Genomic DNA, 18155 nt, shown 5'->3' with positions numbered 1-18155 from the left:
ATAACAGATTCTGATAAGAGAATGTCTCTGTTTTTGTTTAGCAATTAACACTACCTTAGTAGGCCTAACAGCGTAGTTCCCACTGTGGTGTAGTTGATTCCATTTCGTTTTTTTCATTTTCATTTATATAGCACACTTTTAAAACAACAACAGTATCATTTAGTCATTTGAAATCTTTTGTAATGACTTGACTAGGTCAGAAAGGAACAATCGTCCAGGCATAAGATGAAGTTCCCGAATTGACGTTTATTATTCGCACAGGCACAGTAAGCCAAACAGATGTTTGGCCCTAGCCCACGCTAAATAAAAGAAAGGTAACCCACAAAACAATATTAACCGTCTCTTGTGAAACCCAAACGTAACAGAAAGAACAGACGCTAAACCTGGTCTTGACTTCGAATGCTCCAACCCCCCTGCCCAACCCCTACTCCAACTACCAGGATGCCCGGCATCCGAACATTATGGGCATTCCCGTGATTAGCAGACAGCAGGTTGATTGGCATGTCGGATCCCGCGAACACTACTGGTAAACAACCAACTAACAGCCTAACATAACACACGTCTTTCGGTGTGGGTCGCTACACAATTTTTGTATTTTAACTGCTAAGATTCCTTGATGAGATGCCTTATCAATTTATTAACGTTACAAAAGATTAACGCTGAAGTCAGATAGTTTGCTATTGTATAATGCCTGTTCGAAATACGTATTTCAGAGTGGGGCTAGCCATGGTTTAGTAGTTGATTGAAGATAACAATGGGAATATGTTTAAGATTGAGATTGGGCTCAAATGTGGGTAATTGGATGTGTAAGCCTACATGTTATTTTTGCTTAGTGTTCACTTCAAACATTAAAAGAAAGGGTGAGATAGCAGACTTCTTCAAAAAGCTGAGCAAACAGGATCAGTTGGAAATAGACCCCAGTCCTTGCACCACCCCAAGACCTCAGAGCAGCATACTAGTCAGTCAGTCACATGCCAAGTTTAGCCTGTGTTTGTAGGCCACACATGTAAGCCTACACAAACGTTTTTTTCCCCGATTAAGCCTCACTTTAAAATGATGGTTGTTGATGTTCTTGTTTTGATGACTGTGGCATTTTTTGTGTGAGTATACACTAAAAGTTATGTTTTTATGTAAAAGAAGGATCTAACCTGGTTAGATCCAGATTATACAGTGTATTCATGAAAACAGAGTGACCAAAGTCTCTCCAGTTTGTGAGTATCCTACACTATAGTGTGTGTAAGAAGAAGAAATTAGTTGCAATTCAGATGTATCGACACAGTCTATTCATAGTAACTGTATAATTTAATTAAAGTAACCCTAGTGGACCATACTAGGCCACACTGAAGAAATCAGGCTTAAGTGAATTTTAATTTATATTTCTCATCAATAATCATATTAATAATTTACACTGCTTAGATGCCAGGGTAGCCAGGCTAAGGTTACACACACATTTTCTGTCTTGAAGTAGCCCATATATAAAAGTCTGGTTCCGCCACTGGGTGTTCAATCCTGGGTGGTATTCGTCGTAGCTCGCTAAGCGGTTTAGCGAGCTAATTTTCAGGCTAAGATAAAAAACGCTCCTCTTTTTGGTTCGTGGAAGCAACTTTTGATAAATCACCATAATGACATATCAATTAGCACTAACCTGCTCCAGAGCAAGCTAACGTAAGTGTAGCTGGATAAGCTTGCCACACCCCCGGAAAATAACATGGCAGTTCCCTTTTTGAGAGACCCAGTTGACCAAGGAACTAGTTTGATTAGCTTTCCATACCAATAGAGTTCTACTCGATCGCCAAGATCCTTTATTTCACACGGATGAGTTCTTGATTGAGCAATATCGATTCAGCCGACAAGGTCTAATTTATATGCAAGACCTTCAAATTTTTTGCACATTGAAAATATCACACGCCGTAGCAAGCTTTATGCTGCAAGCTTTATGCTGCTGTATGAGCTCGCTCTCCTGGCACTAATTTCACGCTATAGTAGCGTGAAGCGCCTTGCCCAAGGACACAACGTCATTTGGCACAGCCTGGAATCGAACTGGCAATCTTCTGATTAATAGCCCGACTCCCTAACCGCTCAGCCGTCTGACCCACACATTCACATGAAGGTAGAGGTGACACCAGAACACACACGTGTCCGTCAAATCAATTCTATCTCAGCGTTTACCCATCCCTGCTATCCCTCCTCTAAGGGCAGCCGTATTAACGGGAACCATGTCCAAGTGACCATGCCCATGTCTTGGTCAGAGACAGGGCAGGAGAGTAAACGTTTCTATTCTGCGTGTTTTTATTTTTGGGACCTTTCCTGGGGAAACATACAAGCTCCACACAGAAAGGGCTTGGAGATAGCCCACCTGAGCATCAACAGACCTGGGGAGAACATGCCCCCTGTGACCATGTGGGAATTGAACCCGGGAATACTATCCAGTATATATGTAAATGTAGTTTATTGTTAATTTAGCATGTGGTGAAGTATCAACATTTCTGGATCAAGGGTTCTGTGGGACATCTAGGTTCAATGTGGGTTGAATGTGGGTTAATTTGACTAATACACTTCATATAGACCCATGTTTCTTCTGAAAGATCTTTTAATACAAGCGTTTGCAAGCTGCTGCAATTTCTAGGAACAGGCCCACTACTTCAATACACATAGGTAATCATAAACAAAACTCATGTGTGCCCCCCCCCCCCCCCCCCCCCCCCCCCCCCCCCCCCCCCCATCAGCTCCTCTCAGAGCCGGCCTTTATCTCTTACCTCAGCATTCTACTTCTTTTCTATAAATTGCTCTTTGAGCTTCACCTACCACATGCTCAAGGCCACTACCTGTGCCTATCTCCAGCTACATTTCCTTCATCTCATTAACTCCTCTAATGCACACACCATGTTATAAACATTTGCACACATGCACCAACTTCATGGGTCCTTACCCCTTAGTTTTACAGTTACTTTAATACATACTTTTTTTAAAACTATCAATTCAATACTGTGGAGCGTATTCATTTACAAATTGTCTTTCTTCAATGGTCAAAAAGGTGTAGAATGTTTAGTAGGTTATGTGACAACAATGTACAGTGAGGGAAAAAATGATTTGATCGCCTGCTGATTTTGTATCGTTGCCCACTGACAAATAAATGATCAGTCTATAATTTTTTGAACAGTGAAATACAGAATAAAAAAAAAAAATAAAAAAAAGAATGCATGTCAAAACTGTTATAAAGTGATTGGCATTTTAATGAGTGAAAAAAGTATTTTACCCTCTTTCAATCAGAAAGTTATTTGGCTCCCAGCTGTCACAGAGGTCAGACGTTTCTTGTAGTTGGCCACCAGGTTTGCAACATTTAAATTATAGACTGATAATTTATTTGTCAGTGGGCAAACAAAATCAGAAGGGGATCAAATATTTTTTTCCCACACTGCACCTGTTCTAGCACATTGTTAGCCAACTACTGAAATATGAGACAATGAACTGATAACCCATAGATGCACACTTCTCACTTCCATGGAGGAAGCAGGTGTTAGGATTAAGAAGTGGCTGATCAAGTTGTCGGAAGTACAGATGTACTGATATTTGAAGAATAGTTCTGCAATCTACAGATCAAAGGACCTGAAAAAGACAATACAGACAATTGCAGGATGTCTCACTAGCTTTAAAACCTGGAACCAAAAGATTTGAATTGTTACATGTGCAACCATAAACATGGTATGCTGTTTTTAAATTTGTTGGTTATTATATGAATCAATTTAGACCAGGGGATTTTCAACCGGGAGTCCGCGGCCCCCCGGTGGTCTGCGGCGTCATTGCAAGAGGTCCGCAATAAGCGCCTATGTTGATCAGTCCACCATTGATTTAAAAAAAAATATATTTTGTATATATATATTTTATTAGTTTTCAGAATCTCACATACACATATTTAAATTGTTCAGATTCTATGTATATTGCTTGAGGTTTTTAAGTAGATCTAGATTTGTTTGAGGAAAACCAACCATTTTGGAAAACCAAATGTTAAAACTTCCTTCCTGCACGCACGCACACACACACACATCAGTGGGTCGCGGATTACTTCCTAGTAAGAATGGTGGTCCCTGGGACAAAACCAGTTGAAAGCCCTGATTTAGACAAAAAAAAGAGTGAAGAGATCCAATGTTTTTTTTACAAGAATTATGCTAAAGGTAGACATAAACTAGACAAATATTGCTCTTTGAAGACTAATATATATTTCTGTTGGAGGAAAAAATCTAACTTGGGGAGTCCCATGCCATACAAAGATTGTTCAAGCTGCAGAGGAATACGGTGGCATAGGGGAGATTTAGGCACACCCAGCTGCATATGAGGTATTATGAGATAACATCTACAGGAAAAGGATAGAGGTGTTTGGTTAACACTGAGCTGTGGACCACCAAATTAGGTTGTGGTGTAAAAACAGCCTTCGACACAAACTTTCTCGAAAACAGTATGCATGAAATGCTGAATTAAACTGTGACCTGGATTCAGTTTCAGATGAAACCAGGTACACTTTTTCCACTGGCCTTTTTAAGGTGTAAACCCTCTGCGCCGATGTGACCTTTTTCATTTCCACTATTGTACAGAAAATGTGACGATACATCCGGTTGGGTAAACTACATGGGCAGTTCCTTCTGAGTCTACATTTTAGTAATTTCCCAGAGTACAGCTTGAATCATTCAATGATTACACATCAGAGGAACACCACACAAAGAGAACATCTTACCAAAAGTAGGTTATTGTTGTGTCCAATGCAGATAGATTGAAGGATATTTGTTAAAGACAATTCTATCTATTGTTAGTTTTAACTGAAAATGAAATGTCATATTATATATAAGCAAGTCTATCCTTCTATTTCTATTTAGAAAAATGTTTGACGATTTTGATTTGATGGATGCTCTGCCATGGTAAGATTCTATTTATTTTGACAGTATAATAAACTATTGGAGTGTGACACATTTGTTATATGTATGTAAAATACACATAAATCTATAATGTTGATGTAAATGATACATGCATTTTATTGTGACCCCAGAGCCTTTAGTTAAACATTGACAGTGTCACTCTTAGTCATATGAACAACTATATCTGGCATAAGTGTATATTGATGCATGTAAAAATGTATGCCATATGTTATAATTGTATCTTTTTCATACTTATACTTGCATACTTACATATGTTTTGATTGTGCATTTAGCAGATTTGATCCACTCTAAATCCATTTGTCTTTCTTTCTGTGTGTTGTATCTCTGCTACTGACTACAGCGGAAGTGACAGTGACAAGGTGACGGTAGGAAAAAATGTATATACACATGTAACAGGTGTGAATCGGTCAAAATCACTCCTTAAGTACATAACAGGCCACTCGCGTCAACAAAGAACAAGCTTTTCTTTGGCGTAGCTGGTAGTGGTCGCACTTGGCAAGTCAAAGGTGGCGTGTACGAGCCCAGCGAGTGGCGAACATCGGCCCGTAGACCTTGTGACGGAGCATGACCACATCTGTTACACACATACTAAAATATTGATATAATTGGATGGGCTTTCAGGCATTTCTATTATATTCATGTTGAAAATTCAAGACATTATGGCTTGACAGGATATGTGTTGTTACTGACACAGGAGCAATGTGTGACTGATAAATTAAGTTCATGTTTTGTAGTACTCTGTTTGTGTGCAGGATGAACCAGCAGAGCAGGAGCAGTCGTCTGTATGTGAAATGAAAATACAGGTGGTTGCCCAGAGCGGCCATGATAAGTTTCATAAAGTAGCTAACTTGGTGCTGAAGCTCTACAAGATGAAAGTCAAACCCAGTGGCCCAGAGTTTGCCCTGGAGGACCGGTTAGATGGTAGGCAACTAATTAACTATTAAACTCTATTAAATAGAGTCTAACTAATGTTATAGACTCTATTTCTTTCTCAGACACATTCTGTCACTCGCCCTCTTTATCTGTGTGTGTGTGTGTGTGTGTGTGTGTGTAGAGAGACCATGTGGTCAGTTCGGGGTCACTTCACTTTGTGGGAGTGTTGCTGGGACATTCAAGCAATGTGGTAAGAACGTAGAATGTAGTCTGTTTGACTGTAACCAGAGGATTTTGGTGCGAAAGGACTCCCAGGCACTGCAGCTACAGGCCACCCACCCGAAGGAAAACATGGATTTCAAGAAAGGTACAGGATCTTGATAGTGTATTGTTAACATTTATGACTATCCCACACAAATCAGTTTGGTTCTGTTATCAAACAGTGGCTTTTATTGAATTCATTCTGACATTTTGATCTGTAGATTCTCTGTAGATTACTGTCTGCATATACATTGCCTCTGTGTTTGTCAGCTACTCTCTATAACTATGTCATAACTAGGGCCCTTTATCTCTGCTTTTGTCTCCATCTTTCTCATCCATTGTTACCTACAGTGACTTTTAATCTGGAAAAGTATGTCAATCCCCAATCACGAGATTGTGAGGCAGTTAGCCTATGGATTGCCGGCAGCAGCAAAATTGTCTCCTGCACCAGGCCAGATGACTCTAACCCTCCTATCCTAAAGCTGGAAGTATGACACACACCAAAGCTTGCGCATGTACACTCTCTCTTTCTTCCTCTTACCCTCACATTCTCGCTTTCACTTCCTGCCTTTCTTTCTCGAACCAACACGCATAACTAACAAATACACACATACTGTAACTTCAATTTTATTTAAAGAAGTTTGGTCAAAAGCAGTCCATTAACAACATGGCCATTCTCTTGTCTTCTTTTTTCTCCTTGTCAGAAAGTGAATTGTGAGCAGTTAATGAGCATTGAAGCCAAGGGCGAAACGGCACGTTTCCTCTTCTTCAGGAGAACTGTTGACTTTAACAATACAACTTTTGAATCAGTGAAGTTTCCTGGCTGGTTAATCCGGAGCTCATCGTTCGAACACAAGCCAGTGGAGATGTGTAAGAAAGAAACCACCACCAACTTCTCCAGGTTTAAAGAGAAATAAATGCACATATACACATAAACACACACGTATAACACATATACACATCAACACTTTCCCTGGGATATAACTAGTGTGAGAGAAGAGAGGTTCTGAGGTGTAACTGATCATTTTGATGTTCCATAAACTGAAACCTCCATGTGTTGCCGTAACATGTTAGAGATGAAATTGATAATAAATGCTGTTTGAATGTTTGATGTAGTTTACCATGGTAACCAGTAGGTGATGTTGTTTTGCTAATCTGAAATCCTCAGAAACGCTAATACAATAGTAGACAACAATGTTTGCATTGTTTAGAACATGGGTATGTGGCTTAATATGGATCACAAAAGAGTCAATTCACAATGAATTCCTAAAATAATATAGCTAGTGGAAAATAGTTCTCAATATTTTTACATACAATCATTGAATTGCTTTACAGATGATCTTTATAACATCTGTGTGTGTTTTTTAATGAAGGAAGAAAGCCTAGACCTTATCTGCAGAGAAAAACTGTATATGTTTCATATTAGGGACACTGAAATTGATAAGATAACTATGGAGCTTAATATGGGTCACAAAACAGTACATTTACAATGAATTCCTGTTATAATATATCTGATGCAAAATAGTTCTCAATATTATTACATACAATAAAATAAAAAAATAAATCCCTGTCATTTTTATTGTCTTATCCACACTGACATGAATATCATATCACTGCAAAAGTCTTACCTTAAACCGTACACTAACACCCTAAAAATTACTTACATTACTTACATTTCTGCAATGGTGAACTTGGATTACACTGACACACTATTTGAATGAGATGGGTAATTCTCTGGAGCACAGGCTCTGGTAAATATGAACCCTTACTGTGAATGTTGGAACTTCAAATGGGGCGGGAAAGAGAAACCTCCGGCCTACCATGGTTGATTTGGATGAGGAAGGATACCTTTCATTGGCTGACTGTACACTGCTTTGCATGGTGATATCTCAGTCCTTGACTTGATTGGTGGCTGCTTGTTTGTGGAGATTATGAGTTTTGTGCAGTAGCTGTCCTTTATATAATGTATGGGGTGTTGTAGTAGTTAATAGATTAAATGGTGATATGGTTTTGGATGAATACAGGACACAGGTAGGTTATACACCCCCCCTCACCCCTTCCCCCAAAAAATCTCCAAAAGTATGCTCATACATTTACACACAGAATGCGCCATTTACGCAGCTGTATCTTTCAATCATACAATAGGAAGCCATCCCCCTACCCCTCCGCTCTACTCATCTCCACACTCACATAAACTCACACAGCTGCACACATGCACAGGCTGTTTCTTTGCTCTGCCATGCTCACATTCCGGGCACATGGCAACAGGAGCTATATATAGCCTAAGCAGACCAGCATCACAGCAGGACCAACGGCTTCCTCACACTAACGTAGGATTCCTCGCTCTCCTCTCCCTCCCTCTCCTCTACCTCTCTTCTCTCCCTCTCTCTCTCCCTCTCTTCTTTGCTATCACTTACATCTTGCGCCTTTCCTTCCAACCTCTAACATAGAATCCCTCTGTCATGTAACTGTCGCCTTTATCCCACCCCCCTTCCCATCCCTTCCTCTTCCACTTTTTTGTCACTTTCATTTTTGCTACTTTCCTCTGTCCCCCGCTTCTATCTGTTTCGATGTCTCCCCCAGTCACACCAGTTATGATTGTTTTGCATCTCAGCAATCTTAGTGTGATGTTGGATGTGGGCTGCTGGGAGCCAGTGGAATAATCCCAGCTTGATCTGGCATGGAGCCCAGTGTGGTATTACGTGGCTCTCAGGCCTCCCCACCTTCACTGCACGCGTGTGTACTCAGAAACACACATCTCATGCTTATGGGGGCAGAAGGAGGGGCAGCGAGATTGTCTGTGAGGACTGGAGGGGGTTAGGGGATGAGGGGTCAACAAGGACATACATGCACTTCCACTTGACAGCACAGACTGAAGGCACTACAGGTGCTATGAGAAATCCAGCAGATCAACAGATATACACTGGAATGCTTTCAAATGTCTTGAGGGTCAACCTCCCCAAACATAAACCAGATCTAAGATCATTGTCTCTATTCTTTCAAATGTCTTGAGGGTCAACCTCCCCAAACATAAACCAGATCTAAGATCATTGTCTCTATTCTTCCGTCTTCCACATTTAGTTCAGAAGAACAGGAAGCCATATTCCTCGCCAGAATGTTATTGGTAGAATTGTTCAGAAAATTGCTCTCATTGGTTCTTTGCCTGAGTGAGGTGTCAGATAGTATACATTCAGCTGTGTACATGAGGTGGATGAAATCTATAATGCAAGGAATCTGTATGTGTGTGTTTTTGTAGTCTGTGCAAATTTTAAATTAGGATTTTAGGTTGATTTTGGTCGAACGATTAGCTCGAGAACCGGGCACTGTGCAAAGTTAAAACTTCGCAGTTGTCCATATCAGGACCCAAGGAGGACATGCGGTCCCGCTGTTCGCAATTGTTTGGATGAGCGCTTCGAAAAGAAGATTAAAAGTGGCGCCATGTTTGAAGATGGATTTCTTTCATAAATATCACAGCGTTGAGCTAAGCTCCACTAAGAGCAAACTGGCATAACCTACGACAGAATATGCTATACAGAAAATACGAGACTATTTTACAGCACTGCTGTAACAAGAATAGAAGCTGAGAGTGAATCAAGCGCAGGGGTTGTTTAATCACAGGGCAGTCAAGGTACAATTAGATCTGTAACTATAGCAGACAGGGCAATAATCCAGAATGTCATTTAAAGTAGGCTACGGGCTAATGTAGGCTATTTGCAAGAAAATAAAAAAAATAGTAGTAGTATAACATACTGTCATTTAGAAGCTTATTTTTGTATTGCTTTTACCACACCAGGTGACAGGTGAGCAGTGCTGACCAATAAAGTGGATACTTTATAGATCAGTGAATTTTGTTAAACTCTGTGTAGTGTTGAACGGACAACATGAAGCTTGAGGACCAGATTATCACAACTGTTGAAATCCTATGCATTTATTCTGCATCAATGCAGAAACATCAATATTTCACCTTAACAGCTTCCCAGCTAACAAGGGGCGACTGGGAACATTTGTCTGCGACGTCCCCATAACCTTTAGGGAACCCTACAAAAAGACGTAATGGGGACGACAATGTACAAGACGTTCCCTTGCGACGTCCTGATAACTTTCGAGGACGTTCAGGGGACGTCCAGGGACGTCATTTTGTTAGCTGGGATTCTCCCTTTCTGGTGCACGCAACAAAAAAATTCCTGGTCTTGGTGCAGGTTAATCAACTACGCGCCATTTTGATTACTGGCTGCATCATGGGCACTGAACGATGTATGTAACTTCTTCGACGACACCTTCTCCTCGGTCGGTTGTCGGTGTCGAACCAGTTGCAACGGGCAGAGGACACTTGAGCCTCCGGATTATTGAGGCATGGATAGCGAGCCGCAAACGGGAATACGACAAGAACAATGTTCTTATGAATTTAGCCTCCTAGGTCGGTTGTCGGTGTCTCATTTATGTTTATGGTAATGCAATACAGAAAAAATACAAATGTTAAGGTAAACATACCAAACGCCCCTTTGGCAGAACTGTACATGCAGGCCTACAATAATGACAACTGGCTCAACCTGCATGACTTATGTAATAAAAAAAGACTATTTAACAGAGAACCAATATAATACATTTTGATTAACATGACATAATCAATGATAATTTTCCTTTCTTTTAAACACACACACAGAAACACACACTTGCACAGACTGGCAAAGTAACGAGAGACTCACAACGCCTGTTAGCACATCTGCTCCACTTCCATAAACAGTTTGACAGGACAAGATGAGAGGGGAGGGAGCTAGAAGAGAATTATAGGGACAGGGGTTTAGGTGGACGAGGGGGTGTGAAAGAACAAGGGCAGTTGGGTTTGCTGCATCACGCTTTCAGTTGGCTCTCAGGCTCTGACTCAAACCCGTACCCTACCTCACTGCCTGCCTAGAGACACACACGCACATTGAGTCATCAACAGCACCCTCACATGCTCACAAACACCCACAATCCAAGCGTGACAGTGTTCCTGATATTGTGTATGTGTGGGTTGTATGTGTTCAGCTCTTGCGTATGAAAACATATTGAGTATCTGTGCTCTATCCTTTTCAGTAAAGCTCAATTTCTACAGTTGTGTTGCCGTTTGTAATTGCATTTATATACTGCCTGCGAGAAGGCTCCAGCACAATCAAGGCCTTGTTTGAGTGTGTACGAGTGAGTATGAGCATTCAGTGTCTCCAGGCTTTAAGGATCTAATGACACAGCTGACTCCTAAGCCAGGAATGTCGAGGCCTCCCACATTAAAATAGCCAGCTTGCCCTGTCAGCACAAACACACAAGCGTGCGCGCACACACACATGGGTGCCCCAACAGCTGCCCTGACTCCAGATTTACAGGGAAGGGGGTGTGACCAGTAGGAGGAAGCACAGAGAGAAAGGGTAGGCTATAAACCTACCTGGTAAGCCCTGAGAATGACTGACTACGACAAGAGTGAAGAGATGAAAAAGGATGTAGGTTAGCCCACAACTGCATGTCCATAGTGATCAAAGGTCTCAAAAAAGCCAATTCAAGACCAGCTGAACATTTAGATTTCAACGATAGACAACAAATTCCTTGATATAGACAGATTGTAATCTGATCCCAGACAAGCAATGTACTGTAACATATTTGATGTATATAAGTTCTTATTTCTCCTAAATTCAAATCACTCCCTAACTATATACACTTGTAATGTAAGGGTTGGTGAAAAAGGTGACAATTGTTGAGTAAAGATTGGTGAAAGGACTTATAAAGGTTTGTATTCCAATCCTTTCAGATCTCCCTGCATCATTAGGGAAGAAGCGGGGAGGGGGAAAGTGAGAGTAAATTTGGCATTGAACAGGAATGACTGTTAGACCATCTCTCATTTGGTTAAATCATATTGTGTTCAATTGTGTGTAAGACCTGTGTTCTGTTGATTTGTCTTACCTTGTCAGATTTTCCTACTGTAGCGCAAAATTATAGCTATAAACTAACTATTGATGACAATAAATCCATCCTACCGCATCAAAATCCTGGTAGTATGATTTTACAGTGCAAAATACCTCATCAGATTGTCCTACCAGTCATACGAGTAGGATGATTTTACAGCGTGTCAAAATTGATGTGCACATGCGCAGTAAGCCCTACTAGGACACTGACGGGTAGGATGAAATGCAGTACACTGGACATGCCCATATGCATTGCTCCACAGATATTTATTTTATCAACGGAATTGAGTGTGCCTTTGTATGGTGGCACAGACAACGGCACACACATGACCGAGACAGCTGCCGTGTCACACCGAATAAGAGTGAGGGGGGGTGGAACTGTTGTCTCCCTTTTTCTCTCACGACACATTTTATTTGCAAGGTTAGAACTGAAAGAAATGTAGCAAAGTTGTCAACTTCAACATTTCACACACATTCCGGTTGTCATGTTCCAAAGGTCTGTTGTTTCCGCCTTTCATGCCTTAATGAACGTCTGTTCATTTAACAACTTCACAAAGGCCAACTAACTAGAATTCTAATAGGAAGTAATATGAAGAATGCTAAGCTGATTCTGTGATGGGTGGGGAAGTCAAGAACACAGTCACAAAGTGCATTTAAATTCTTTTTAATCACAGAAGTGTTATTATACTTTCCCTCTGGGAAAAAATAAACAATGAATGAAACTGAAAATGAAAAAAAAAAAAAACATTACTCTGGACAATTCATTCCCATCCCAGCTTTGTTTTATGAAATAAGCCTGTTACACATGTATAGTTTTGAAATTCATATACATTTTTGTTTTGACATTTAAAAAATAACTTTTTACTGGTTTGTTCAGTACTTTCTCTGTTATAAGTATAATCTTTCAATATAGTTCTCTTTTTTCAAATAAAAAAGAAACCATCCATCCATGCGTTCTGTTCTCTAGTTTAGAGTGCTCTCAGCTGTGTGCTGGAGGTGCTGTGGGTTGTGACAGAGAGATAGGTCTTCCAAGCCCTGACCATAGATGAGGGACCGATAGTAATTCATCACTGACCTGCTACAGTCCACACAATTTTGGTCTGCAGGGCCATTTAGAGCTTCTCTGTGTTTGCCATTGCAGTCACTTACAATAGCCAGATGTTTAGACTCCAGTGGTGTGTTCCAGGTCCTATCCCAGTACCAGTCCCTGTTGTGTGGACTTCCACAGGGCACACACCAGATATGTCCTTTCTTCTTTTTGTCGGTGGGTTTTTACGCCCGACACTCAATGCCACATTGCTATGTTTCTCACAAACGGAATCCTGTGCCTACAATCGCTTAAATTAGGCTAAATGCAGGGAGATTTGTAACTATTGCTATTTTTTCAATTGAGAATGGTGTGTCGCTAGCTAACTATGTTAGCAAAAGGCTTCAATGTTGTTTCCAACCAGCGGCTCTTGGATAGACATACAGATAACTGTCTGCCTTTGTGACTTTCAGGAACATTTCTGCAACTTCAGGCTGTTTTGGCACAGCCAGTGTTAAATAGCTCACCATTTGTTAATGCATCAAATCTCCACAAAATGACAGCACCATTCTATACATTCCTTTGAAGATTACTTTCACTAACTTGTGATTGAGGATCCCACACACTGCCCACAAAGGAGACCTGGACTAGAACACGAATACAATGGATGCTGGTTCTCTCCTTACATGGAGAAATGGAAATATCTAAATCAACTGGGTCACTGCTTACTCTTTAAATATAGCTATATTTTAAACAATTACTATAAAGATTTCATTGGCTTCTTAATCTGTTATGAAAACCAAGTTGCTGGTTTTAGTAGGATATTTCTTTTTACAAAACATCATTCATTATTTTTAAACTCACGAGAAAGGCATCATTTATACACTAACCCGTGATTTCAACCTTTTTTATAGGCCTAACTCACACCCCCTATCCAACCCAACACAAACCTCGGGTTTTTAATACATCAATAGTTTCCCGTCAAATATACTTCTTACGCCACAATATTTTAGTATTACAGTTCGATTCGTCATGCACTTAAATCTGTCATTTGCGACACATCCTATTGCAGATCCGACTGAACTGTACTATCAGCTGTTTCAACTAGGCTTCTCAGTCGTCATCCACGTCCTCTCCCTCGGACTCCTCTCTCCTTTCGTACATTTTATCCCGCTGTCTCTCCTGAATCTCTTTCATCTCCTCAGCGTAGCGACTGAACGCCCCTCCAAACTTTCCCCAGGCTTTGAACGGGATGGTAATAGAGTTCCTGTAGCTGGGCTTGACCTCGCTGACTCGCAGGAACACTCCGTATTTGTTGGACCCGACGTCAAAAAAGAACCGTTTAGAGTCCACCATTATAGATGTGCCCTCGGGTAGCTCACCGTAGCCACCGGCAGCGGTTCCGCCGGTCAATTCCTCATCGTCGCCTCCATAATCATCTATGAGCTTGGCAAGGGCGTCTCTAAACTCTATTAAACCTTGGGCCGGAAGGGCTATGGTCTGGCCGGCCTGCATACCGCCTCCTGGGCCCCCTAACCCGAATCCTGGCCCTCGGTTGACGGTTTGTCTGATCCGTAAGAACCTCCCCCGTTGGTTCTCCTTCAGATCGAGGTAGTATTTACGATTCTCGCGGACCAGAAACTCGCTCTTCAGGGCCCGCCTGGGCCCGCCGTCCTCACCTACGGAGGACTGGGCAATCTGCTCTGGGCTGCTAGGCCCAAGTTGGGCGTAGTGCTCAATGAAATCCCCGAGGTAGTCACGGAACTCCGCTGCAACTGACATAGAAAGGGTCAGGCGACTTTTAGAGCCCCCGGCCCCGACTTCGGCAATTTTGATGAACCTGCCCTTGTTGTTCTGCTTAACATCCAGATAGAAACGCTTGTTCTGGATGTCAAGTCGCTTGGACGCCAACTCCTGGGTCTCCTGCTCCCTCTGAAAGTGCTGGAACCCGCTTCCACCACCCCCTCCACTGCTGCCACCGCGCTCGCTCCCACTGTCACCATCCGCCATCTTCAGCACCGCCAGCCAGCTTCTCCCTCTCCTGCGTATTTCTCTCCGCGTGCACACCCCCTTCCCAGACACGACAGAGACACGCCTTTAACACATTCCATTGGTCATTCCTCTGCCAATTATTAACATTGCACACAACTCGTGTTTTTATTGCCTCATATGCATGCCAATCACGCCTCCATGGTACGTATCCACCGTATCACCAGTACCTCCCATCCCAATCAATTGCTCTTAAAATTCTCAACACTTTTTACTATGAAGTGACTAAAAAGGTGTTGCCGATTACGCTGTACGCCGTTGCTACGGCATTAGAGGCAAAACAGGACAAGTGTGATTTTCCATAACCACAACAAACACAGTTGACACATTTTGAGACATTTAGTTTAGACACTTACTTTTAACATGGTAAGCCTATTCCAAACGAGATTTTATACTTTATGAGAAGGGCAATTTATTGGAGAAGAAAAATATGTCTTTTATAAGTCATATTGTGTCACATTTCCAACTTCTAATGCCCTAAAAGGGTGAGGCAAGAACGTGCATTTTAAGACAAATTGTATTTAGTCAACGGCTGTGTTCATTTGACAATCAAAGGCAAAAACAGTTGTCGAGGTCTTCGTTGAAATATATCAAATTATGTATATTAGTGTCGATGCATGTCAGCTGATGCATGGCGGATGAATAACTATTCAAGAATGAACCGTTCAATATGAAGAATGTGCAATAATATCAATCATAGTTGGATTTGCACATTTAAATCCGACCGTAGGACTTCCAAAATAATTTCCACGGACAAGACTTCTTTTAACAAATGGTCCAATGAGGTTACAGGAATGGGTAAACACTTAATAAACAACATTGTAATTGGTGGACAAGACCCCCAGAAGCACCATTCGTTCACGTTATTGGTTAAGTAGCCCCATTCATTGGCCTGCAAACTAGCAGACTTTTATTGTTCGCATTTCTCTCTCCGTAAAAATATCGCTTAGCAGCACAAGGAAAAGCTTCAGGCGATATGGTAAGCGTATTTGCATTCTCAAATCGATTTACAAATTATTTCAACACTTTAATACACAGAAACATGGAAATGCATTTGTATACTTTCAATCCGGAAAAAGAACGCAAAGTCGTATGTTTTGAGAATCTTACGAAAGGGCGCCATCTAGCTAGCTAGCTAGCCAGTTTGCATGCTATCGTTACGGATTAGCCAATGGTGGTTGAAACTAATTATTCGACTCTGAAATGGTAGTTTAATGCGCAACATACATTATTTCAGGTCTGAAAGGCCACCAGTACCTGCGTTTTGTTCTCTGAATGGCAGCATTGTGTATCACATTGTGCACTTCGGCACTCAATCAGCACTCTAGATTTTAGCTAGCTACATAGTGCAAGTTAGCAGGCTAATTTAACGAGCGGGCGGGAGAGGCTTGCGTCATGACAGCTTGCACGTGCGGTTTTGGTGTAATGTACGCGTTGTGCGTGAATTGTTATTCTCATGTTTCAGTTTTCACTGCTGTTCTGCGTTCTTTAATAATATTTGTCTTCATCCTACCCCGGATTTGCTCTTTAGGCAGGAGGCAAAGCTGGAAAGGACAGCGGCAAAGCCAAGACAAAGGCTGTTTCTCGCTCTCAAAGGGCTGGTCTCCAGGTAAGTGCATTTCACTCATAGCTTGCAGAGTTAGCATTACTAACGGTCACCGTGTCAGGCTACACGCTATTGTCACATACAGTCATGCACACCTTTCCCACGTACATGTAGTACCCGTGTCCACGAGGGCACCAGCTTTAAAATACCTGTCTACGATTGTCCTTCTTAAACTACCCAAGGGCCAGATTAGGTAAAACAGACTGCCATAGCAATGCGATAATTAAACTAACATATGAAACTCTCTTTTTACATAAAACTATTTTTACATCTCTGAATCCTGGCCTTTCAATTTTTCATTGGCATAGTCTCTTAATTGGCATAGTCTCTTAATTGTCAGGTTTTTTCCCCCCACTTTCTTTGTGCAGTTCCCAGTGGGGCGTATCCATAGGCACTTGAAGACTCGCACAACCAGCCATGGCAGAGTAGGAGCCACAGCTGCCGTTTACAGTGCTGCCATCCTGGAGTACCTCACCGCTGAGGTAAGTCTCCTTGGCTCATTTCCTTGCCAGCAGAAAGCCTGTGCTTCCTTGTATCAATATTGGGTTAGCACAGAAATCTGACATGATTAGGTGCTGCCAATCAGTTGTAGTAGTAGTTGTAGTGTTTTATGCTACTTATCTGAACATGTATTACGGGCTACATTTGTTACTTAAGACACAGTGCAGGTCTTACCTCAGACCTGCCTATTGCACTTGTTTTTTTTGTTTTCAAAAGGGCAATTTATAGATGATGGCAATAAAGGTTGTAATTTTCCCTGTTTACTTAAGGTGTTGGAGTTGGCAGGGAATGCCTCCAAGGACTTGAAGGTGAAGCGCATCACTCCACGTCATTTACAGTTGGCTATCCGTGGGGATGAGGAGTTGGACTCCCTCATCAAGGCTACCATCGCAGGCGGAGGTGAGTTGGCAATATCCTGCTTGGTACTTTTTTTTTTTAAGGCATCAGTGTGATAATGTGCCTGGGATTATTATTTCTCTTGTCTATGACTATACGTTTACATGTATTCCTCTGTCTCCTCCATGCAGGTGTGATCCCTCACATCCACAAGTCTCTGATTGGAAAGAAGGGCCAGCAGAAAACGGCTTAAAAGAAGTGACCTTAACCATCAGGAAGGAATGGGCAGCCATGTTTTTGTTTGCCGTTTCAGTTTTTGGTTAATTTTCTCTGATGGCTCTAGGATTTTCTGGAGATGTGTAGTGTCTTGACTTATACATTCATTTATACTGTTGCAAATGGGTAAATGTTTTGGGTTTTTGCGATGACAAGTAACGTGTACATTTTGTACATATACCAACAAACGGCAATTGGAAGTTCTTGTCATTTTGGGAGGAGTTGTGTTAAGTGGACTTTGTTCCGAGTGTTTTATACCTAAAGATGTTCATCTTTTTAAAAAATAAATTTAAAAAAATTGATTGGTGTCAATTTCTGTGTTCAGATGAAGCAGAGAAGGGCTTACATTTATTATAGCTTTTATA

The 18155-nt window shown here is 41.4% G+C and overlaps 3 protein-coding genes across 11 annotated transcripts; 2 read left to right on the top strand and 1 right to left on the bottom strand.

Moving 5' to 3' along the window:
* Positions 1-515: 515 nt before the first annotated feature.
* On the top strand, positions 516-7609 carry il1b (interleukin 1, beta). 9 transcript variants are annotated; one of them, XM_047014843.1, is made up of 7 exons: positions 516-526; positions 4869-4910; positions 5269-5293; positions 5681-5849; positions 5983-6168; positions 6414-6550; positions 6767-7609. In XM_047014843.1, exons 2-7 carry the CDS (start codon positions 4873-4875, stop codon positions 6977-6979), a joined length of 768 nt encoding a protein of 255 aa, XP_046870799.1. In that variant the 5' UTR covers positions 516-526; positions 4869-4872; the 3' UTR covers positions 6980-7609. The 9 variants fall into 9 exon arrangements, with proteins under 9 accessions (XP_046870799.1, XP_046870801.1, XP_046870796.1 ...); XM_047014845.1 differs by lacking the exon at positions 516-526 and adding an exon at positions 4640-4734 and having other exon boundaries at positions 5269-5287; XM_047014840.1 differs by lacking the exon at positions 516-526 and adding an exon at positions 4640-4734 and having other exon boundaries at positions 5269-5287; positions 5663-5849.
* Positions 7610-12643: 5034 nt separating this feature from the next.
* Positions 12644-15079, bottom strand: purbb (purine-rich element binding protein Bb). Its single transcript, XM_047014919.1, has one exon. It carries the CDS (start codon positions 15030-15032, stop codon positions 14136-14138), a length of 897 nt encoding a protein of 298 aa, XP_046870875.1. The 5' UTR covers positions 15033-15079; the 3' UTR covers positions 12644-14135.
* Positions 15080-15943: 864 nt separating this feature from the next.
* On the top strand, positions 15944-18092 carry LOC124463155 (histone H2A.V). The gene is made up of 5 exons (XM_047014920.1): positions 15944-16050; positions 16603-16680; positions 17046-17159; positions 17448-17577; positions 17706-18092. The coding sequence occupies exons 1-5, from the start codon at positions 16048-16050 to the stop codon at positions 17765-17767; spliced, it is 387 nt and encodes a 128-aa protein (XP_046870876.1). The 5' UTR covers positions 15944-16047; the 3' UTR covers positions 17768-18092.
* Positions 18093-18155: the final 63 nt, after the last annotated feature.

Source organism: Hypomesus transpacificus, unplaced genomic scaffold (genome assembly GCF_021917145.1).
Source record: "Hypomesus transpacificus isolate Combined female unplaced genomic scaffold, fHypTra1 scaffold_27, whole genome shotgun sequence".
Taxonomy (NCBI): domain Eukaryota; kingdom Metazoa; phylum Chordata; class Actinopteri; order Osmeriformes; family Osmeridae; genus Hypomesus; species Hypomesus transpacificus.
This window is presented reverse-complemented; position numbering and strand designations above follow the sequence as displayed.